The 22,958-nt window shown below is 46.6% G+C and overlaps 9 protein-coding genes across 9 annotated transcripts; 8 read left to right on the top strand and 1 right to left on the bottom strand.

Annotated features, from left to right (window-relative positions):
* Nucleotides 1-277: 277 nt before the first annotated feature.
* Nucleotides 278-1,045, top strand: K444DRAFT_626209 (uncharacterized protein; the record flags this gene model as incomplete). Its single annotated transcript, XM_024882615.1, has 1 exon — nucleotides 278-1,045. One exon carries the CDS (start codon nucleotides 278-280, stop codon nucleotides 1,043-1,045), a length of 768 nt encoding a protein of 255 aa, XP_024740870.1.
* A 606-nt stretch (nucleotides 1,046-1,651) lies between these two features.
* Nucleotides 1,652-2,836, top strand: K444DRAFT_521887 (uncharacterized protein; the record flags this gene model as incomplete). Its single annotated transcript, XM_024874161.1, has 2 exons — nucleotides 1,652-2,679; nucleotides 2,722-2,836. 2 exons carry the CDS (start codon nucleotides 1,652-1,654, stop codon nucleotides 2,834-2,836), a joined length of 1,143 nt encoding a protein of 380 aa, XP_024740869.1.
* A 1,685-nt stretch (nucleotides 2,837-4,521) lies between these two features.
* On the top strand, nucleotides 4,522-6,049 carry K444DRAFT_609284 (uncharacterized protein). Its single transcript, XM_024879546.1, has 3 exons — nucleotides 4,522-4,930; nucleotides 4,986-5,077; nucleotides 5,130-6,049. The coding sequence occupies exons 1-3, from the start codon at nucleotides 4,647-4,649 to the stop codon at nucleotides 5,669-5,671; spliced, it is 918 nt and encodes a 305-aa protein (XP_024740868.1). The 5' UTR covers nucleotides 4,522-4,646; the 3' UTR covers nucleotides 5,672-6,049.
* A 1,232-nt stretch (nucleotides 6,050-7,281) lies between these two features.
* K444DRAFT_660660 (uncharacterized protein) lies at nucleotides 7,282-8,295 on the top strand (the record flags this gene model as incomplete). The annotated part of the gene is made up of 1 exon (XM_024886494.1): nucleotides 7,282-8,295. One exon carries the CDS (start codon nucleotides 7,282-7,284, stop codon nucleotides 8,077-8,079), a length of 798 nt encoding a protein of 265 aa, XP_024740867.1. The 3' UTR covers nucleotides 8,080-8,295.
* A 630-nt stretch (nucleotides 8,296-8,925) lies between these two features.
* Nucleotides 8,926-9,797, top strand: K444DRAFT_626205 (uncharacterized protein; the record flags this gene model as incomplete). The annotated part of the gene is made up of 2 exons (XM_024882614.1): nucleotides 8,926-9,066; nucleotides 9,141-9,797. The coding sequence occupies 2 exons, from the start codon at nucleotides 8,926-8,928 to the stop codon at nucleotides 9,795-9,797; spliced, it is 798 nt and encodes a 265-aa protein (XP_024740866.1).
* Nucleotides 9,798-10,651: 854 nt separating this feature from the next.
* Nucleotides 10,652-12,120, top strand: K444DRAFT_626204 (uncharacterized protein; the record flags this gene model as incomplete). Its single annotated transcript, XM_024882613.1, has 4 exons — nucleotides 10,652-10,700; nucleotides 10,820-11,279; nucleotides 11,344-11,904; nucleotides 11,937-12,120. The coding sequence occupies 4 exons, from the start codon at nucleotides 10,652-10,654 to the stop codon at nucleotides 12,118-12,120; spliced, it is 1,254 nt and encodes a 417-aa protein (XP_024740865.1).
* A 405-nt stretch (nucleotides 12,121-12,525) lies between these two features.
* Nucleotides 12,526-13,692, bottom strand: K444DRAFT_626203 (uncharacterized protein; the record flags this gene model as incomplete). Its single annotated transcript, XM_024882612.1, has 1 exon — nucleotides 12,526-13,692. The coding sequence occupies one exon, from the start codon at nucleotides 13,690-13,692 to the stop codon at nucleotides 12,526-12,528; it is 1,167 nt and encodes a 388-aa protein (XP_024740864.1).
* Nucleotides 13,693-14,420: 728 nt separating this feature from the next.
* K444DRAFT_626202 (uncharacterized protein) lies at nucleotides 14,421-15,516 on the top strand (the record flags this gene model as incomplete). Its single annotated transcript, XM_024882611.1, has 2 exons — nucleotides 14,421-14,667; nucleotides 14,720-15,516. The coding sequence occupies 2 exons, from the start codon at nucleotides 14,421-14,423 to the stop codon at nucleotides 15,514-15,516; spliced, it is 1,044 nt and encodes a 347-aa protein (XP_024740863.1).
* Nucleotides 15,517-18,535: 3,019 nt separating this feature from the next.
* K444DRAFT_650922 (HET-domain-containing protein) lies at nucleotides 18,536-20,535 on the top strand (the record flags this gene model as incomplete). The annotated part of the gene is made up of 1 exon (XM_024885674.1): nucleotides 18,536-20,535. The coding sequence occupies one exon, from the start codon at nucleotides 18,536-18,538 to the stop codon at nucleotides 20,432-20,434; it is 1,899 nt and encodes a 632-aa protein (XP_024740862.1). The 3' UTR covers nucleotides 20,435-20,535.
* Between the last annotated feature and the right edge of the window lie 2,423 nt (nucleotides 20,536-22,958).

Here is a 22,958-nt window from a genome sequence, read left to right as displayed (position 1 = left end):
AGCGCGACTCAGCATGCTTCTCCCCTGCGCTGAGTGATCAAGCCTTCCTACGGTCCTTCCTCCAATTGGCCATTATGTCTCCTAAGCACAGTCAGCCTCCGAGGATTGCACCTTGTTGGCTTCCCAATAATTTCTCATTAACACCTGATATTACTGCCAGCACACCCTCTGTCCCTTCCCCCTTTCATATAGCAACTGCGAGCGCAAGCAAGTTTTCTTCAATTTTGCAAGAGCATGATACCAAACTCCTCCGTAAAAAAAAACACCAGTCTACAATATGGCAGAACAATCCCCCTTTATGCGAATCCCCAGCGAGATTCGACTCATCATCTACACCCTCCTCCTCAATGACCACGGCCACAAGACCTTTGAGATACGAAATGAAGACTCCTTGAAATACAGAGCAAGAGGTCCTCACAAACGAACAATATATCGAGTCGTGGCAAGAGATCTCGCTCGCGCAAGCAAGACAACAACCTACACTTTAGCCACCAAGATAGATATGCACACCTCAATCATGGCAGTGAGCCAAAAGATCTACCAGGAGGCCTCACACATCCTCTACGGCAATCGAACCTTTAGTTTCGGTAGAGATATCGAGGCTATTGTGCCCTTCTTCTCCGATATGACGAAACAAAATCGGGCACTGATCAGAGAGATATCTCTTGTGAAACAGGGCTCAGTCTACTGCCGAGACTACGACCGATACGAATGGAATGCCGTATGCGAGTTTCTCAAAGATCATATGCGCGTGGAGAGCTTGGGATTGGTAGTTGAAGGCGGACGGCCATCTATGGGATGGGTTGCTATCCCCGAATACACCGTGGCAGACTTCAAAACTCTCTCCATGGTCAGATACGAGGCCCTGGAATGGGTTTGGGAGCTATTGTCTATCAAAGGGCTTCGGAAGCTGGATGTTTCTGCAGAAATTCACCACTGCCCGCCCTCCCATTCCAGCGCCATGTCCTTCTTCGCTGCGTTTTCGGCGTCCATCGAGGCTGGATTTGCGGAGTTCTTGCGGTCAGAGATGATTACAGGGAGTTGAATGTGGTTCAGGGGTGATCATTCCCGTTACGCGAGAGCCTAGATTGGTTGGTGGGAGAATTTGATTTGGAGAGTTTCGGTTGCATACAGTCATCTAGGTAGATTTTGTTAACCTCACCTTTTGCCGAGACGGATGCTCGCAGCAGGAGTCTGGAATCTTTCTGGGATGGTGCTCATGCAATTACGAGATTTAATTTGAATCTGCTTCAATGTCATGTGGTAGAACATGTCAGACGTGGCTGATGCTCCCGTTGTACTGAATGGCTTTTTAAGAAGGCTTCGATCCTCAAGTGTCTCTCGCTATGTTTTGTTTTCTCCAGGCGCCTCTTTACATAAATGGGACCAATGGTTGACGGTCCACGAATGAAGCCGACGAATCAACTCAATCCAGACTTCACTCACAACACCACAATATCCTCTAGGAACACCCTCAACAAATCACATCCTACTTCGGCACCCAGCAACCCGTCACCACCATCGTTCCTGTAGGACAATGGATCCAAACCCGCCTCCTTGGCACCAAAACCCCGCAGCCAACGGCCCACTTCAGCATGACAGCGCATCCACCTCTCCACCGCCTGGCACGCCACCAGCAGCTGCTCCCGGGATGTTATCGCCGCAGCTGAACATTAATATTTTGTTACGGCACAAGAAGATGGCCACTTGTATGAGTAATTGCAAAAGCATCGAGGTCGTTGTCTTATACCCTGCCATCACTTCCTCAAATAATAATACCGATCCCCGAAATCCCCAAACTCGAAATCAAGACGAAGATAAGGAATCAGTAGCGGAACGCAAAATCGAGTTCGACAAAAATATGGCGCCCACTCAGGAACCCACCGCAGATCTGCTCAGCCCTACACCACGTGACGACGCCCCCTATTCCGAACAACAACAAAACCAAGAGCAAGGGATCTTCAGATTCCTCGACCTGCCTCTCGAACTCCGCCTAAAAATCTACGCCCTCCTCCTCCCGCCGCGGTCCCACACAATCGTGACGCAAATCCCGCATAACGGCTACCTCTACAATACCTCTACCGCCCCCCTCCACTCCGCCTCCTCATTCTACCCCTTTGGGACTTCTGCGCCCGCCAAAACAAAAACGCAAAATCTCACCACTTACAAGGTTCTCAATCGCAACTTTAGAACGGACTTTCCGGAAGCAAGCATTCATCCGGAGCTGTTACGAGTCTGTCGACAGATCACAGATGAAGCGGAACCGGTCTTGTATGGCGCTTTGGATACGGAATGGGATTTCGGGACCTCTATCGAAGCTGTGGCGCCCTTCTTTGGGGATAGGAGCCAGGAGGCGAGGAATTGTGTGGGGCGCGTTAAGGTTGCGAGGGAGATTCGCGATAATGCTGCTTCGGAGTACGTTGACTCTGCCTGGGAAAGGGTTTGCAAATACATTACTACCGAACTTCTGGGTCTGAGGACGGTGGATTTGACGATTTGGTCGAGTTCTGGGTCGACTGCTTCTTTTCCAGCCTCAATACTGCCGGAAGGAACAGAAGAAAAGGAGAGCGAGGTTGAGACGGGGAGGAAGTGGAAAGAATGGGAGTTTACGAAGAGGTTGCTGGAGAAGGAGGGATTGAGGAACGCGAAAGTTACGTGGTGGGGCTTTCAAGGTTCGGAGTGGGAAGGGGATGTAGAAGGAGTGCAGGAGTGGGGTCAGAGCTTTGATTCTTGGCTTGCGAGGCGGATGGTGCAGGACAAGGCGGTTCGCGAAAGAATGGTTGGAGAGGGTGTTGTAAGGGAGGAGAGTATTGTGCTTGCTGGTGAAGGGGCGTGACATTTGCGGCGTTAAGGGAGGTGGAGGAACATGAAATGCGATAGTGATCCCTCTGGTCCATTTGATGGTCGATGATCCGCAACCTCGGCACCTTTAAAATCGTCCTTGTTTTCCAAGACGTCCGATACATTGCAGTCCAGCTACTTCAACCCGGTAACTAGAATGCGGACTTGTCGGTACACTCATCTGCAAGTTTCCGAAAGTTGCCGCCCCCAAGGCCAAGAAGGAGGCTGCTACGAACTTTGGCGGTACTGTCGTTAAGAATGTCGTGGCATCTGGCAAGTCTTCAACCAAGTTGAAGGAAGCCAAGAAGAAGTCAATGCGAGCCCATGACAACAAGTCTGGCGGCATGACGAGCGAGAGCAAAACTCTTGCAGCATCCAACATAATATTGAATGCAGAGTTTGTTGACCTCGGGGTTTGGAACTGGAGAGCGTAGAGGAATGAAACCGTTGACACTTGGCAATATACTTCATCTGAAACCAAAGCTTGTTGGATCTTGACAACAAAGTTCATCCAGTCTCAAGCCCCGGCCAGAAGCTCACTTCCACGATATCCTGAGCTCCTGGCTCACTTGAATGTACTTTATTTCCCGGCCCAACTCCTGTAAATATCGATAGCTTCCCTAACATTTTAAAAAAAACATAGAAGAATCCATCTTCATCGGCGTCCATTACTGAGGATTCTTGCCTGCGTCGCCGTGAGGCTGCCTGGCCATTTCGTGTACCAACAGTAGACATTGTTGCAACTGTGGCTATGACGGTATATGGCATGGTAGTATTAGAAAGCTTGGATGAACTGGGAACAAGAATACTGCGAGATGTTGACAAGAATTGTAAAGGCGGAATACATAGGGGCCGACACAGCAAAGAAACCTTGAGCTGACTGCCAATCATATATTATGCCTTGATTGAACCCACAGCTTATTAGTCACTTGTACGACATCAGCCACTTTTAGACTTATCAAGTTACAGATTAACCTATCCAATAAATAGAATTGAATATCAGAGTGTGGACATCATCACCACAGAAACTGCCTCGCGGGAGTGGGGCTGAAGTTCACTACTTCGTGTGAAACATCAACTGAGGAACAGGGGAGCGCTCAAGGCAACGATTATAAGGCTGTAGAAGCAGCAGCAAGATTAAATCCGTTGCTTTAATTTCTCCAAAGTTCGCTGCCTTGAGCGATCGTGGGGAGAGATTGACATGAAGTGGCAGGACAAACGAGGCAGGGCAAGGCACTTTAGCCGCAGCGTGGCTGTCTGAAACATCACTGCGATGTCGGTCTCTTAAATTAAAGAAATTGAGATTAGCCGATGAATGTACGATTCAAATAAATCGATAATTTGCAATTGCAATTGAAGATTCATGCGAGCACGGAATGGGACTCGTCATGCCCGAGCCTTGACTAAAGGCTATGAAAACCCGAGTCCAGCCGCAACTTGCGAGAACAAACAGCTTCCTTGTGTAGGTTCTAACCTTTTAATGCTTTTAAAGTCAAACAGACCAATGCAGAAAAAGGTTTAATAACGAAAGTAAACATGCATCTAGTTGAGAGAAAACTCCCCTCCCTGCTGATCATTCCCTAAGTGAGAAGCCCCTGGACTGGGGTCCAGAGTTTCTTATCTCTGCAAAACAAGGCGGGACTGGGAATTTTGATTGCGACGCGAGAGCTTGATTGCGGCCCAGTATTCACATCTTAAATCACACCATCTGTCATGCTAAACCTGAAATGCACAATATTCTCAATACCGAATGGTTCTTCGCCAGCGACTTCGTGGACGCGACTTGGCGCTGACCCCCTTAGGTAATGGCGCGCTCTTGGCGGCTTTACCTCTTCAGAGCTGTATGCCTAATCCTCACGATCGCATTCCTGAGACCAGCCTCACATCCATATAACCTCTCATGGACGAGCCCCGGCTTGGTTAGTGATGGCAAGACCGTGGCCCAGGTCGTGGTTGCTGCACTCGAGAAGGACGACGTGAGATGGATTGATAATGGATATTGGGATGTGTGGAAGTATGAGGCCGACAATCCAAATGCCAAGCACCCTGTGCCGAAGAATAAGGGGCATGAGGCCATGATTTATCTGACGTATATTCTGAATTGATGTGAAGTCTGCCGATGCGATGACGTTGACCTTTTGCAGGCACATAATCGACCAGTACGACCACTTGGCCCCAAGGGTGATATTCATGCACGCAGGTAGATACCAATGGCACAATGACGATCCACGATACGGTCTGCCCCAAATACCACTCAGTATCTGTTCCTTGGCTAATTGAATGCACAGACGCAAAGAACAATCTCCAAAACTTACGACTCAAGCACGTTGATGAAGAAGGCTACGTCAACCTACGCTGCCACTGGTTCCAAGGCTGCCCCTTAGCAGTGAACCTCACAATGGCTCCCTACCTGAACCCCCTCCACGCGAACCCTACCGCGGATTTCGATCACCTCTATACCTCGACCCTTCGCCACCTATTCTCAACGCTCCCGATCCCCAAGGCCGTAGCCGCAACATGCTGCTCCCAGTTTGCGGTTACTGCCTCCGCCATCCGTAGACATAAGAAAGATGTCTATATAAATATACGCAAATGGTTGATGGAAACCGAGATGCATGATTATTACAGTGGAAGAGTCCTGGAATATATGTGGCACATCCTGTTTGGGAAAGAGGCGGTAAATTGTCCGGCTGCGGATGATTGCTATTGTAGAACGTATGGAAAATGTGGCTTGAAGTGCGAGGAGGGCGATTGTGGGCAATACCAGTATCCGATCAATATTCCGCGGTTGAAGACTTGGTGGTGGAAGATCAAGCATCTGTTTGGTTGAAGAGCCAAGGGAGGACATTGTTGAAAATGAGGAACACATTAACCTGTTGGATGGTGTCGAGCAAAACACTTGTTGCACACTTCTGGGTTGATGGCTGGGTGGAGGAAGAAAAGGCATCCGCTTGGTTGAGAAAGCCTGGTCAGAGTCTTATTGGATATAATGAAGGACTTGACCTCAGAAAATGGTTTCCAAGACAGCATCAGGATGCGGCTACTCATAGCTAAATGAACTGAATGTCTTGGAATTATAGCAAGGAAACGGGACTCGTGTCGAGAAGTTGCTGCTAGCGATGGAGACAGTAGTGAACACCGAGAAGGCAAGACCGATCGCCCCTATTACCCGCCAGGAGCATTGCTCGCTTGGACATTTCTTTGGCACAATGGATACAGTTTCCCTTTGTGTTTGTGTTTGTATCTGTCTGTTACGTGCTTGCATTTCGCTTGCTTTGCCCACCTCTCCAACTAGTATTGCCAATACATGAAAACTTCTGTCTTTCTGACTGCTTGAATTTCAAGTGATGTGTGGCATCCCATCATCAAATATCAAACTCTCGTCTTAATGGATATTGCCCAGCTGTTTCCAGGTGGACGAAAGTGCTCTAGGATAGCTCATCTGGTCACTTCTTTGAAACTCAAGCAAATAGCCATGCCGCATTCTATGCACGATCATGTCGCAACCCTACAAGTACCAATATTTGTAAATTCAATACCTGTATCGGCTCAGATAACTGGCAAGTACACCAAATAGATACAGAAGTAATAGCTGGCAAGACAAGCCAAAAGCCTCTGCCTACACAATACCATTGCTTTGCTTGCAAATAGCAATTTGACATTCCACGTGCTTGCTTTCTTTAGGAATGACTGCACCCAATGTTGCTTGGCAATGCAAACCAAGGGGCCCCAATGTCTATATAACGCCTGATCTGCCAGCCTCTGTCCAGAAGCTATACAGCTGGCTTTCCGGGGAGGCTTGAATGGAGAGTGCCCCAAGGTCCAGGGTGCATCCTCAATGCCCTTACCAGAGGTCTGGAAGCTGCACTACTTGCTTCCTGTCCAACTTGGATAGCGAATGTCTAAGGTACAAGTGGCACATTCTCAATCCTTTGAGAGGATAAAATTATAAAGCTATATTTTCAAGCACCACTAGTAAGAGCCAAAACTCTTTCCTCTACCTCCTCCTCCAAATGTGCCACTTCAGTTGAAAACAGTGAACATCTCCCTTCTCCATCCCACCTCTACCTCTAAATGCACCACGGAAAACTGAACTCTCCCTTGTCAACCTCCTTTTCCGTTAGATGTCCCCTACGTTTAGGGACAATGAAGCTTCTCTCCTTTGGCTACCCCTCTTCAATATCCCCAATATCTTTGAAACAACCGAAGACGGACTTTGTCAAAGGCAAAAGTGAACGACGCTAAGAAAGGCGAATGACCGTCGTCGACATTGTGAATATCGAGATGTCCGTGCGCCCACAACAAGTATTTATATTGTCGAAATCAATCTTCCCTTCGATCTGAACCTTCCCTCAACAACACCAGCTCAAGTCCAGCACAGCTGCTGTGCAACGAGTTGTGCTATCAATCTCTTGAACAACAATACAAATCACCGAAGCCATGGCTTCTTTCTCATTATCCTCGCTCTCCATCGACAACAGACCAGTCACCATCCCCGACGGGTTTCCCGAAGAGCTCAAACTGATGATCTTGCACAAAGCCAGCGACGAATCCGAGATAATCAAGGTCACCGTTGTACGACACATCCAGCAGAACAAGACGAGAAGCTCCAAGACAATTCGCGGAGTCGTTGTTCAAGCAGGTTTCACGTCCACATACAAAACAACCTCTGTTTCTGTCAATCCCGACGGCACTGAATTCACTCGCAATGACGGTCATCAATACCAACGCTCCGGTCTCGCATTTGCTAGCCATTTGACTCGCTCCATCTACCTCAAGAGCAAACCAGCTTACCTCAATCACAACAATGGGCAAAAGATATTCTTCAACCCGGATACTGATAAGATCTACTTCCCCGATATCACCCGCTTCAATCTGCACCAACGACGCCAGAGGCTCCGACCCCAGATCGACTATCTCACTGGTGGCACAAGCATCAGCACGGTCATATTTGACAAGCAGACTGATAACAATCGGGTCAGAAATCTCCTCCCACCAATTGTCGGCACCTTCTTGAGAACTATCAAGCAGATCGAGCAGGGTATTACCTTCCTGAACGAGAAAACCGCAGATTGGAAGGAGGAGGTCCAGGAGGAGCATGAGAGGTTGGTTCATGAGGTTGACAGGGCTGATGTCTGTCTGAACCTGGATGCGAGACTCTGCAAAAAGGTCAATGGGGTTCAGTTTGCGTCGGGTGTGAAGATCCTGCGGTTTCCGAACTTGGAGGAAGATGCATAAGGGGTGGGCAATGTTTAGTACATGCACATCCAGAACAGTGAGATGAGGTTTAGCAATGTCTGGAGGGAGGTGCATGAGGAGTGGACAACGTTCAGTACATACACAACCAGAACAGTGAGATGAGGTTTGGCAATGTGCAGATGGACTTGAGACAACGAGAAAAGTGGGTTTCTCAGTGCGCTCAATCAGGGTATCATATTTGCAGACAGCAGGAATAAACATCATGAACACACGACTTCCAAGGTATGAGCAAACAATGTCACGTGATAAAAACCAATGTAGTGCCCCATCACTTCAACGTTACACGGCAATAGAACACGTTAGATACTAATTTACCATTTCAAGTTGCCTAAAATTAGTATACCAATGTTCGAAATCGGCTGAGAGCCTTGTATATAACTACATCTCGTCAAATCGCAATTGGGTGTCCGACACTTCCTGTTCAAACTGTCCCTTCAAAGTTGGAATAATCAGAACCCCATCGAAACTCGAGATAAAGCCAGCTTTTATTGAAGCAGAAATCAAACGGTTTTCTTATCCAGAGCTTATTAATTTAGTATTACAATGGTTGTGGATGAGCAAACATGGCCTACATCCCAACATCCCATTTTTTACGCTAACAAAAGTGAGCGGGCATCGTTCATTCGAACAGGGACATAGCAGTTCTGTAAATTCGAAGAAGAAATAACGCTAAGCGCTCGGGTCACTCTTGCTCCAGATACTATCTACGCAATCCTTTCCCCAGGCCAATCCTTCCCAGAATAACAGCAGACATCGAATTCGTTATCAACGTCTAACACAATACTGTACCATATCAACAAGTACATTCAGCTTCTTACAATAGCCATGGGCAGTCTTTCTTTATTTTTGCTGTCCTTGGACAACGAGCAAGAGATCCTGCCTATTATGACCCGGTTCCCAAAGTTTCCACCTGAGATCCGCAACATGGTCTGGACTTTCGCAGCGATGGAGCCAGAAGTCTTCACGGTATGTATACTCTCCTCGTCTTGCATAATATTGTGGCATATTTGAATTCGACTTAGCAACCTTAATATGACTAGGTCAAGATCCGAAGACTTGTTAAGGAATCTCCGTCGAAAGCCAAGCAAAAGAAGAACCTCACCGCACGAACCCAATTCCACTTCAAGTACGAGGCAACCTCGGGTCCTATCAACCTCCACGGCTACAATACCCCTCACTCCAGCCTTCGGAGTGCCACGAATGAATCTCGTGCTGCGTACAAAAAGTTCAGATCGCACGAAATCCAACTGCTCGGCTATGGCCCTGACAACAAAGTCTTTTTCAACCCATCGGTTGACGTCCTCCACTTCGATGACTTCTCCTCTCTTTTCTCCCATCATCTGCGCCAACGTTTGAGACGTCCCCTCCCTTTCCTCTCAGGACTTGACAAAGCAGAGAAGATTGCTTTCGACCCAACTCCAGACAGTGATAGGATCGAGGATTTATCCGAAGAGGTCGTGGAGGACTTTAAGATGAGAACAACGAGGATTGAGATGGGTTGGATTGAGAATGGGACGGAGTATAAGAAGGATTTTGGATGGAGACGGGCTAAGCTTTTGGAGGAAAACAGGTTGATGGGAGAGATGCGACCACGGGCCATCCGAAATTCAGGAGCCTTGGGACGAGTTAATGGAGGCTACATTAGTGTTGAAGCTAAGATCCTCCGTCTCCCCCTGACAGCAAAGGACTTGGCATAAATGTTGAGCGGATGGAGAGATTGGGTGTACGTATAGAAGGAAAAAAAATGGAGCAATGAGAAGACTTGTGCCCTATGTGAGGTAACTTCAAAGTACTAATCAATCCGAGTACTTTGAAATCTCGAGTTTTCCCTAGTGCGATGAGACCTGAGATCTGTTCTTCTCTTTCTTTGTTGAAGTTGAAGTTATACAACCAAGCTTGATGAGCATAAGAAGTGAGACATGGCAGAGCATCAGTGCAAGCGGACTGAAACACTTCAATCTGACAGAGTAGTGACAAGCATCGGAGCTTGCTGGCTCTCTAAGAAGTACTTAACTCACGGTCGCTAAATTCTAAGGTAGCTGAGTACAATGTATATAAAAAATATATCTGACAATTTCTTGGTGAAAGGGGGTAAGGACCTCTGGCTTCCAGGTATTCTAAAATCGCCTGGAACATTGACCCCAAAGCAAAAACTTCAAGATCTAAAGCTAATCAAGCCCATAGAGATCAATAGCAGTCCATCCAAATGTCGAATCTGCACAATTGTTAAATAATTTTCACTCCCCCTTTCCAACGCTAACGGTTATTGAAAGTGAACGGCTGTCGTTCACCGTTCAAGCGAACAAACAATAGATCGGACTTTGTGAATACCAGATCACAACAAGAAGATGGGCCGTGCTCTTTCTATTGCACAACATAGAATTTAAAGTGAACGGTTGCTGTCGTATTTCGATTTCAATCTTCCAAAAACAACGACATCCTCCCCTCCCGGTCCTAATTCTCTTCTGTAACACTATAATAACACTGTACCGCATTACCTTGGAAATTTCTACCAAAATAACTGCACCTATTGTATCAGATCGCCAGTACAATGGCTTCCAACTCTCCCCTCGCCCTCGCCCTCGCCCTCGCCATGTCTAGTATGGCGTTGACAACCACCCACCCACGTCACCATGCCCACCAAACCGTCCTAACTCCACCTGGGCTCAGCACATGAGTCTTCCGTTTGATTATCGATACAACCCATCTCATCTCACAGTATTCCTCAAGCTTCCACGCGAAGTAAGGGAGAAGAAGGCCAAGCGCATGCTTGCATCAGACAAATGCGACGCCGACAAGAACATGTCCTTTGCATCCATCTCTCCTTACAAGGCAGAAGCTACTATGATCCAGACGGAGATCAACCACTCTGGCCTGAAGAACTGCGACTCCCTTGTTTCCGAGGTCGTCCAAGGCATAGGCAGAAACGGCGTGTCCTTGACATTGCCAAACGCCCATCATCTGACAGAGTTCGGCACGGAGCCTTGTCGTTTCCTCGTAGAGATTACTAGACACCGTGAGGGCCTTGCAATCATCATTCCAGAAGGCGCTTTGTACTGGAAGAGCTACAATCTCAATAGCGAATTCGAGATGTACAAGTCCCACGTCAAGAACATCAAGTCGTTAGTTGAGATGGCTAAGACTCAAGGAGTCTATGTCGAGCTTCAGGCCCCTGACATGTCAGAGTGTTTCCAATGCGGACGGAAGGGTCACACGAAGAGCACCTGTACTGTTCCAGACAAGGACCATCATCTGGAAGTTCTCCTCCTCGCCTGCTGAAATCATAAGCGTCGAGGTCATTCTTCCCATTATCTCAGAAAAGGGTACGAACAAAAAGAAGAAAGTCGACGGACAAATTAGTCGACGACAATTCAGCATAAAGTACAAAGTATTCGGAATTCCCATCACTTTGGGCGGAACCTATGTCTCTCGTCTAGACGAGACTCAATTCATCCGATCTGGACAACTCGGTGCTTGCAAGGAGAGCCGTGCTATTTATCTGAAGGCTAAGCTCAATTTCGTCCGACTTTTTAAGAAAACTGGACGCGGAAACATCTGGTTCAATGCGGACATCGACACCATTGCCATTCCTCGCCGAACTCGATTCAACCTCAATCAACTTCGCCAACGCCGCCGCCCCAAGATGGTCTTCTTCAGGGGCTTTGAGAACATCAGGCGAGTCGTCTTCGAAGAAGAGGCGGATAAGGAGACCACGCTTGGACTGCTAGGGGAACAGATTGCCATTGATTTTGCGGAAAGCATCGTGGACATCGAGGAGCAGCTTTTCGAGGTACCAAGTGCGAGGTTTAACAAGGATACTGCTTGGACCGATGCAGTTGTTTTGGGCAAGTGGAGTTGGGGAAGGAGGTTAATAGAGCGGGTGCAGATTTGCAGAAAGTCAATGGTACGGTTTTTAAGGAGGGAGTTGGTGAGGGAGTAAAGATGCACTTCTTCCCCCTTGGGGAGAATTACTTGGAGGATCAGATTCATGAGTATGAAGAGGACGGCGCATCTACATAGATTGGAGATTTGCTGCTTGGGCTGGGGATTTGGCAACGTACCTACATGAATTGGGACATTGCTAAAAGAGAATAAAGCTGCACTTTTCTGCGGGAAAGCAACATCCAACTTGAGAAAATTGGAACTCGTGGTTCAATTGCTCCAAGCTGATACCGTACAGTACAACTGACTTTGTACTATTGCCTGATTCTGTTTATGTTTGCGAGATAGTATATTTGCCCAGAGCTTGTATCCTTCTACTTGTCTCCTTTCGGACTCCTCAAAAAGCCCCTCCAAGACGTAAGACGATTCTCGTGTCCCGGGTCCATTCCACAATTCCAGTTCGCTCATCTCATCAGGGATTGTAGATGGTTCTGCACCTCTAACTTCGGGACCAGAATGCTGCCGTTTTCCGCTGCACCAATATTATATGTTTCCCCGTTTTCTGCAAGACTTTATCTCACTCTTATTCCCGGCACCGGAGTAAATTGATTTCGTAAGTGAGGATTCTGACCTCTCGGCGATCTTCCGGGCATGGCTTCCAGGTGTGAAGTAGTCCTCCAAAGTCAGCACAGATCTGTTCACCTTCTTTTCACTCAAGGCATCCCCTCCCGAAAGGTCAACCGGCACAAATATAAATTCTGTCTCCACTCCAGGAAGCTGATTTAACCATAGCTCGGGGGATTCGAAGAAATTTTGTCTTAAACAGTCGAGCTGAGCACCAGGGGTGATGAATTTCTTGTTGTCGTTATCCTCGCTGGCATACTGAGTAATGAAACTCTGACTGACAAAGTCGATTGGATCAAAGCGCCAAACAATATACAATTTCCTTAGGCTGGTGAACTTGGATAGAGTGTCTTTGATAAAGTCCCCTGGCTGGCCCGCTAAGTGGTGAGCGTCGAGGGCCACATTTTGGAGTTTTGATGCCCAAGCGAGAGGGTGGATGTCGTGAAATAGCCTCACAATGCCCTCACTCAGGATGCGTCCGATTTGCTGGGAAATTGCGGCAAAACCTGGTATGTAAAAGATTTGGTCGCGAGTGAAGTACGACTTGCCTCGACATCTATCATCGCACCACATCTTGCAGTAGCAAATTTGAGCACCCGGTACCATGTGTACATCCAAATTTTGACATTGATAACATTGGTACTGGTAGCATGTACATACGTCGAGCGAGCCAGCGAATGCGTTCATTACCATTTCTCGTGCTTCAAAGCTGGAATTGAGAAGAGGGCAAATTTCGCTGGCGAAGCCGCTCCCATCTGAGAGCGAATTGGGATGCGCGTACGGTATGTTATCGAGTGTGTCGCAGATCACTCTATCGGACACCAGTGGGCTGGCAGGAATAACAATTCGAACTCTTCGTTGGGTCTTTGACCACTCTGTGAAAGCATCCTTCCAGATCTTGACGTGGACCTCGGGAGGCATGAAGTTGAACAATGTGGCTCTTGTAGGATCCATGAGCATTCCAAGGTCGTTGCACCGCTCGATAGTGGCTGCTAGTTCTGGAGAATGTGATGGATTGACGTTGAGTCTTGGTTCGTCAAGGAAGAAGGGCTTGCGAGAGGGTGAGCTTGAAGTTGAAATCTCCATTGTGGCTCGAAGCTCAAAGGAGCCTTGATTTGAAGAAGGTGTGCGGTTTCGATTCACTGACCCTTTACGTTGAATGAGAATTGTGTGAAAATTTGAGGTTTGCGGTGACGTTGCAGATCATGAATTGTGAGGGGGGGGAGCGGCTTGAGAGGCTCTTGCCCTCGAGTTTATACCTGCCATCTCGATTTGAACCGGTACCCGCATGTTTGTATTCTATGGATTTCACAACAATGCCGAATTGGAACCTAAGTCATGATAGCGTTCCGGCTCTGTTGCTTTTGAGCATAGAAACAGACGGCGCTTATTTAGTACCCATGGTCCGGGCCGCAGGCATAGGAACTCTGCGATCACAGCAAGATTTCATTCTAGAGATCAGCGCAAAATGAATATCGGGACATACGTTGGTCGATACGGACGTCTGATAGTAATGTTGGACTCGGCTGCTAAGAGACCTACAGGGACTGAATCTGAAGAAAGGAAATTGCAGCTAAGCGAGCAAAAAAGGGGGATCACGTGATTCTGAAGCCGACTGGTTTTGCCGTCCTTCATGCTTTACTTGTTTGAACCAGTCCATAATTTAATACCCCAACTAGGGACTTGCTTTTCAAGAGATCCCTTTCTACTTTCTCTCTTCGGCATCCTCAACTACTTAGACATTCCAGGATTCAATTTTGCTTCCATCTCACAATTTGTAAAATCAGAACTTTTCCTCCGAGGTTCTCCACGCAATGGACGCTAGAACTACAAAAGCAACGACCTCCTTGCAGAATGGCTTTTTGACAATTGATCAAATTATTACGCCTGCATCTAGACAAATAGCTCTCACCACATTCTACAAATTCCCAGAGCTGAATGAGGATTGCCGTCGGCTCATTTGGCAAACATCAGTCCTGGATGAAAAAGTTGTCGAAGTCAAGGTGGGCTTTATTTGGCCTAAACATGACCACCGCACGGCTCATTTAAAGGCCACCAACTGTATGTCCTTTCCGTTTCCCTCTCCATTGCCTCAGCTGCTAAGTTTCTGTAGTTTGGTCTTTTAAAACGGCTTTTGCCAACCAAGAAGCTCGAGAAATTACCCTGTCAACTCTACGTACTAAAAATTTGATGGTAAATAGCGATTTATTATTTTATATGAACGTTCCAACTTGGCGGTTTCTCTGTGGTCTTGAGCGAGCCCATCTAAAAGTCCCAGGCACGCTGTCCGAACCTCTCGACTTTTCCAAGGAGACAATCTTTCCAATACGCTTATCGAGAATTGCTTTCGATTGCACGTTCAGCACAACAAACCTTGAACATTTGAACAAGATTAAAGATCTTAGGAAACTCTTTATTGTCGCAGATCCCGCTTTTCAACGGGCAAGCACTCGTTCCACTTCGGTCTTCGTTAAATCTACTCGTGGTATTGGATGCTGCGATGCTGAATTTAGTAGTCTGTCTTGGGACCATGACATTTACCAAGCGTACAAGAGAGCATGTGAAAAAAGGAGAACACTTTTGGGAAGGCTCGGAGCGTATGCTTCGAGCAAGTACAACCGAGAAGCTTTCAATATTCAGATCGTGCGATGGCAAGTACCAAATGATATCAACTGGCTGACCAACATTGGAAGATCTGACTTTGAAGCTGCGGAGTTCATGGTAGCTAGAGATACCAATAGGCAAGCTTCATTGGGAGATATACAGCAAGGCATGCTCAAGAGAAATCGAAAAAGGAAGCGTTCGGAACCGCGTGAACCCTCGGAATCAATTTCATCCCAAGGAACACGAGATGTGGTGAGGGACATATCAATCACGATGAGGAATCTCCGGCCGTCCGGGACCGTCTAATAGCGTTTTCAAAAATAACCACACTTTGCAATTCGTATAAAGTAAGGTTGTTGTAGACATAGAAATAATGGTTCATGTAAAGCCCTGCTCTACGGAGATCGCGGCATAAAGTATCGGGAATACAGCGCATTGGGACTCTAAACCCACTATAGCGTGCAATAGTAGGGGCTGAGCCCGCTATAAGACCCTGTAACTCTAGGCTATACGCCCTGAAAGCACGCTGTGAGACATTCGCAAGGTTGTGGAAGATCTTCAGGGGTATCACTTCCCTGGGCTGAAGACCTGGTCTGGTAAACAGCTCTTTTTGGGTGTGTATGTAACGTCTAAAGAGAGAAGAGAGGAGCGGGGAGCTCGAGCTAAGTACAGGGTGCCACGCTAGGGCCAAGTCATGTGACGCTGACGTCACAACAAGGGGTGTTAGCGCTGCTGGCAGAGCAACTATAGCGCTCGGACGCTGTAAGGAGGGCAATTATAGGGCTCTTTAGCGAGGTAGCCGCTGTAACGACAGGGGAGAAGGCTTTAAAGGTGTGCCACCCCTTGTTGACTGCTTATAGGGCATTTTCAGGGTAATAGCCTAGAAATATAGAGGCTTATAGCGGTTGAGTGTGCCAGAAATGAGCTCTATAGTGGACTTTCAGCACAAATGCCCTGTATTCCCGATACTTTATGCCGCGATCTCCGTACAAGATGTCTTTCAATGGAAGTGGTTCGTGGTACAATACATAGGGGAAAACTTTGGATTTCAATTGTGCTCACCCTCACTGAAGGGACTATCTTGTTGAGTACCGTGACGTTTTCACCACTGAAGGACCTCTGGCGAAATTTTGAGCATCTGGTAACCGCCCCCAATTACGTCCATTCATATCCTCGTACCATTGTCACTTTTACTTTCTCCTCAACCCCCCATTCCACGATCTTGATGTCAACCTTGGCTTCGACTTCGACTTCCTAGCGGTGTTCCCAAGGACAGAAGCCATTGCGGGCGCAACATCGGATTGAGTTGATGTTCCATTTCCGGCTTCGCAATACTTTTCATGATGCTCTCGTCTCACATATCGTAAGTGTTTGACAAGTTCGCGCTTCACACGATGTCCTTCAGCATATGAGCGCATAAATGCGTATCTACCTTCACAAGAGCCCTGCCGTCGTGCTCGATTGCAACTAGGAATGAGTCTCCAAGCTGTCGTACCAGGAGGTGTTGATCCAAATTTCCTCTCCACCCCTAGAACGAGATAGATGTTCTCCAAATGTGGTAAAGTCTCTCGAAGTTGTGTCGCTAAATGCTCAACCTTCAATATGTGATTATTATCTTTGCACGTGTAGCAAAGCTTGCAATTGTCGAGAGTGTTTGCTGAGGCGTAGAAGGCCAGACTTCGAATATTCCCCAGAACAAATGAAGAGAGCAATCTAAGTCTATGCCACCCGAGGCCATTAAGCTTCATCAAGTCCAGAATGAAAAGCACCTCGTCATCTCCCACATTCTCTAGTATGTTCTTGATCCTCTTATTCTCCTGAAGGTCTTGCGTATTCTGGACCCTCATGGCAGAATAAGAGCTCGGTTACCTCTGGCCTGTATTCTGCTGTGACTGTATCTTGTCAGCCTGATTTTATGATAGAAAGTTGAACATCACTTACCTAGGATGGCCCGACCTGGAAGTATGAGCCTGCATGCTTGACACTTTCTGATGGTTTCTTGTGGTTTGCACGCTCTATGAACCTTTTCAAACTTGTCGAGTGGTACAATGTGCATGATTGGGCCCACAGACTCCATCCAGATTAGATATCCGATATCGAATGGAAGTCTGGCAAAAGGATAGGGTTGGCTCTTGTGAAGCGAGGCAGCGTTCGGGCACGTAAATGCGCTTCGCATATAAAAAGACGCTTTATATATAAATGCGCTCTATATATATGCTTTAAACATAAAGGCGCTTTTGTAAGTAAATACACTCCAAATATTAATATGCTTTAAATATAAATATGCTTTGCATGTGAATGTGCTCCGCACACGGCGTGCCCATAGCCTATTAAGGTACCGGTATTAGTAGGAATAAGCTTTAACACTCCTAGAATTAGCACGATGGCTACTTACTCTCTAGCTTAGTATTTTTAATATATGAGATTTTTTAAACTTTGAGCCATTAATTATTGCATTAATCCCGCCGTTACAGGGGCCTTCGGGCAGGTAGACCCGGTGTTACCCAGACTTATAACCCCGGCCTTCGTATACTATTTCCGATTCCGCCGTTTACGACTTCCTGATTTCCTATCCCTCCGTCCGCTGAGACATTGCCAGGCGCTAGTAAGGGGGCCTGGCTCAGACTGTACGGGCGTACTTTTGCTTATATAAACTTATTAGCCATTTATCCCTTTTCGCCCTGAGCCAGGCCCCTTGCTAGCGCCTGGCAATGTCTCAGCGGACGAAGTGATAAATACAGACCTCTCCCTCTAGAAGACCTCGTTCCTATTGACATATCTCTATATACTCCCCATGCCTCGCTTATTACTTTCGCTATTTAAGACGCGATGTTCAAATCGGCAACCTTTCCTGTTGTTTAACCAGAATAATCACCTCGTTCTGCGTGCTCGCTAAGCGACCGTTACACGACCACTCGCCGCTTTTCTCACCCTCGCCTCACCTACTCTTTACACGTGGTCTCTACCACCTCACCTTTACTCACTACTCCCTAGTAGCTTAAATCCTTAGTTACCCTCTACGTAAGTCCTATCCTGGTAGTACTATTAAGAATGTTAACTCCTAGGATCGTTGGAATTGTCGGTTGGAAAATGATTGCATTACCGGTAGATTTCCCCGCGACCGGTGAGACATTGCTAGCGTACTAGCCACGGGTGTGGCACCCAAAAAGATATCTTCAAAGTCACTTCTAGAAACTACCACGGTTTACCCCTCTTTTTCAATGCATAACCCCCCCTCCCCACTAAAAGCCCCTCCTTCCAGAGTACCCATAACTCCTAGATTTACTCTGTAATCGAGTCTATTTCCCTGGCTAACAGGAATATTATGGCCTCGCTTTCAGGGGCAGGTGGATCTCAAATTTACCGATATGATATTCTGAATAGCGGGAAGTGGATCAGGCTGCTCCGTTTGTTACCCGGACGCGACGACGATACACTGTCTTGTGAACTTTTCTCTGCCGATATCCACAGCAATTCGAAATACAGCGCTATCTCTTACGTTTGGGGCGACGCGACAAAGAAAGCGGCAATCATTTGCAGTGGTCACAATTTCGGTATTACTTACAATCTTCGAGATGCCCTCAAACGCATCCGGCACGAGACAGCCGAGAGGGTTGTCTGGGCCGACGCAATTTGCATCGATCAAACCAACAATGCTGAGCGTGCGCACCAGGTTACTCTTATGAGTGAAATATATGAACAAGCTCAAGAGGTATTGGTATGGCTTGGAAACGACGACCAGGGCGATGCCCAGGTTGCCGTCGACACCATTTTAGAAATCAATCAGTATTTTGATAATGCCGTGGCTCAAAGTGGAAGCCAAGAAGATATTCCGGACATCGAAGAGTCAAACACATTGCTTGACGAGAGCAGATGGCACGCAATGTTCCATTTGCTGGATAAACAATGGTTCACTCGCGTCTGGGTAATCCAAGAAGTCGGCGTAGCTGCGAGTGCTACAGTGCTCTATGGCCCTACCTCGATTCCTTTCAGCGAGATTATTCAATTTGTCCTCACTGTAGATCGGCGGCTCGACCTGAACAGCGTCCCGTTTACTTTGCCAATCGGCTTGATAATCGACGCATTCAACCTGATCTGGAGGAGCTATGATAACGCGCGTTCCTGGAGAGAAGAGCTTCGTCACATTGCTCAGCCTGGCAGGGACTTCTCTGAGAGTAGTTTCTTCAATATCCTCCTGGCGGGCTCCTGGCTAGGAGCTACTGATCCTAGAGACCGTGTGTACGCCTTTCTCGGTCATCCGGCGGCGAAGCGGGGTAGAGAAAAGAAGACAATGGTCGAGCCAGATTACGACGTGTCAAAGGAGGAGATGTTTACGAAGCTTACAATAGATCGTCTCTCGCAACAAGACTCATTGGCCGCACTTTCCGCAGTGCGACATTCGGAGAAGACCTTGGATGGCTCCATGCCTTCGTGGGTCGAACGATGGGACCAATCGAGCGAGGTTGTCATTGTTGGCTCACTGGCGGACACGGTCGAACGACCTTTCGATGCCGATCTTCACAGAGAGACCGGTGCTGAATACAAGGCAGACGTCATTATCCCTGGTGATACAAAGAAAGTCACCGAAGCGCGCTTAAACGTTCGAGTGATATTGATCGATATTGTTGAAGATGTATCTGAAGTTATGGACGAGGAAGACCTTGAGAAGTACACGCGAAGCGGGGGGCATAATATCGACTCGCTGAACCTGCTTGATATGCTCCAGGCCACCATTTTGAAAGACACCAACCTCGACACTGAAAACATTGACGCCTTTAGCCAGGCACTCTGCGCAGGTCTGCTAGATCTTGACTGCGCCGCCGAAGATGATATTACACAGCATCGGGCAGATTTCGATGCTTTCGTGATAGAGAGATGTGGTAAGCACCTTGTGTCCCTATGCACAAGTCGCTCATCGGAAGCTTCACAAGAGGGCGTTGCACATCATTACTCCACAGCCGCGGGTCGCTTCTGCCACGGACGCAAATTTTTCGTCACAAAGCAAGGCCGGTTTGGCATCGGGCCAGCTGCGTTAAAGAAAGGCCACATTTGCGCGACGGTCTTTGGCGCTCGGCTACCTTTTGCACTTGCACGTTCAGGCAGCCCCGAAGAGTCGACTTTCCTACTGTTAGGTGAGGTATATCTCCACGGAATGATGAGGGGAGAAGCAGTGAAAATGTGGAAATGCCGCGACTTAAGTACAGAAGAGATTTCGCTTATATAGCTCCCTGTCTATAGTATGCTTTGTCTTCCTTAATATAATCTTTAGGGTTTTCTTAACTAGTATGCAATACTTGCTCTCTTAATGGATTATGTTGACTGAGGGCCAGCATCTGAGTGCTATCTTACTTACGGTTAGAGTGCATATCCATGATCGCTTTTCCAACATTTAAGCGAAGTCTGAGTCGGTCATCCAGTTTCATGTCTCTCCCTCCATGACTTTCGAAGTAGTGCAAGGCTCTGAAGTGCGATTTTTCAAAGCCTAGGAGTCTAGGGCGGGGCTATGGCTTGTCGACGTCGGCAGAGATATTCCAGCAGATTCCCCGCAGCCGGGCAAGGTTCGCGCGCTCGCATACGAACGTCTAATTCAACACCGTGACCTCATTGATGAGAGTTCGGGAGCACCTGCTCCTCGGTCTTGTTTCGCTTGTGATAGTCCCTGAGGGCAAAGTTATTGTCTAGGTTTATGAGAGCCTGGTTTATGCTTGAAGCTCGGCCAGTGCCTATAACACCACGTGCTGAATCCCAGAGAATAGGGAGAGATTCGATCTGCAGGGCTTGAGCCGTGGCGAAAAAGGACAAAGAAATAGAACTCTTACTAATTAATAAATTCTTAATTAAGAGCTACTTATCTTTAGACCTTAAGAACTACTATACTTATGGAGAGAGCTAATAAAACTACTAGAGCCTATAGAGTAGACTAGTCCTTTATGATAACTACCTCCTAGTCTCTAATTTTAAGAGGTTCTTATAACCCTAAATAATTTAAGAGGCCTACAACTTAATACTAACCATAAATCCCAGAAGAATAAGAGCTAGAATATTATAGTCTAGTACTATTAGTAGCCGAAACGTATAGATAATATTAAGCAGTAGAGGTGGGTTATTGGTTCTGTTCTGTTTCTACATCTTTCGCGCACTGATATCAGTATAGGGCCGTCTCAGCTATTACTGTTGAAATTGGTACGCTACCATAGCTAGCTCACCAGTCCTTCCAGCACCAGGTTCAACCACTAATTTAGGGTTCTCCACTCTCATTTGTCATGCGTCACTCGCTGAGCTTACCAAGCTTACTAGTATATCGTCATTTTGATTACTTTTGATTTATCAGCTGATTGATAATGTATCGGAGAAAGCGGGCTCGGCATCACCGGTATCGCCGAAGGGTAATGGGAATAAATCCCTTACTTTAGACACTTTTCCTCTGTTTTTATACTTTACTCTCCTGTATCTAGTCATTCTACAGATTGTCAACCTCCAATATATCGATTTTCCATTAATAAATCGATTACTTTCCAATAGGTTCTGAGCCCGGCTAGTGCTTTACTAAGCGATCCAAGCGTTACTTGACCTTAGTACTCGCTTGTCCATTCCAAAACCATTTCCAAAAATCATCAAAATCGTCAATTTTGGTGAATTTCACCTATCAGTTCGGCTTCGCATCAGCAGAATTCGCCAAAAACACAGCCATTTTCGGCCAGAAATTCTCCGCAAAATCCAATATGCCGGATTCCAAAAAATCAATCCATATTACCTATAAAGGTACGAAAATTGAGCCTCTCTCGGACGATAATATCTACTCCTGGATAGACGATGCTATGAACCTCTTTATCGTCGAAGATCTATGGCAATTTGTCGATCCTGATCAAGCTCCTGCTCTTATAGAAGCAGGCCCAAAGGACGATAAATCGATTACTCGTCAATTTGCAATCGCCAGAGCGGTACTAAGTTTACTTATTACCTATAATACCTGGCAATAATTCAAGGAAATCAAGCTCGTATACCAAATTTGGAGCCAGATTCAAGCTAAAGCTAGATAGCTAAAAGCTCAAAAGGAAGCCCTATACCTTTAATAAATGGAAACTATTACGTTTAATACTACTATGGGAATGGATGACTTTATTAACCGTATTAGTTACAAAGTAGCTAAAATCAAGGGGGTAAATGGATCGATTTCGGACGTTTCTATATCCGGATACCTGATTCGTAGCCTCCCAAAGGAATACGACTTATACAAGCCCCTCCTGAATTCCATCAGAGCTAATATTAATAAATTGAAGCTGGAATTACTTAAAGCGGACGCTTCTACCAAGGAGGAAAAGCTCAGGGCTAAACCTCCCGCTTTTAACCCAGATACTACTCTAAAGGTACTAGCTGTCCAAGGGGGTAGTGAAAATCAGTTAAATAATAAGCCGAAGCGTGAAAGAGATCCAAATACCTATTATATATTCTACAAATTCAAAGGATATAATATTAAAGATTATACTATATATAAATTGGCCCAGGATTACTTTAATTCCAATAGAAAGGACTCTAATTCCACTAATCAGGAGGCGCTATTAGCTCTATTAGCTCTATTAACTATCTATAAAAAGGCCTATACTACTAAAAAATCAACTACTAGAAAATCGATATTCAGTGCCCTACTCAGTAGCTAATTATATAATAATAATTTTGCGAATATCTGGTATATTAATTCGGGTACTACGGATTATTTTACGGGGAGTAAAAGCTCCTTTATTACCTAC

This window comes from Hyaloscypha bicolor, assembly GCF_002865645.1.
Source record: "Hyaloscypha bicolor E unplaced genomic scaffold K444scaffold_44, whole genome shotgun sequence".
NCBI lineage: Eukaryota > Fungi > Ascomycota > Leotiomycetes > Helotiales > Hyaloscyphaceae > Hyaloscypha > Hyaloscypha bicolor.
This window is presented reverse-complemented; position numbering and strand designations above follow the sequence as displayed.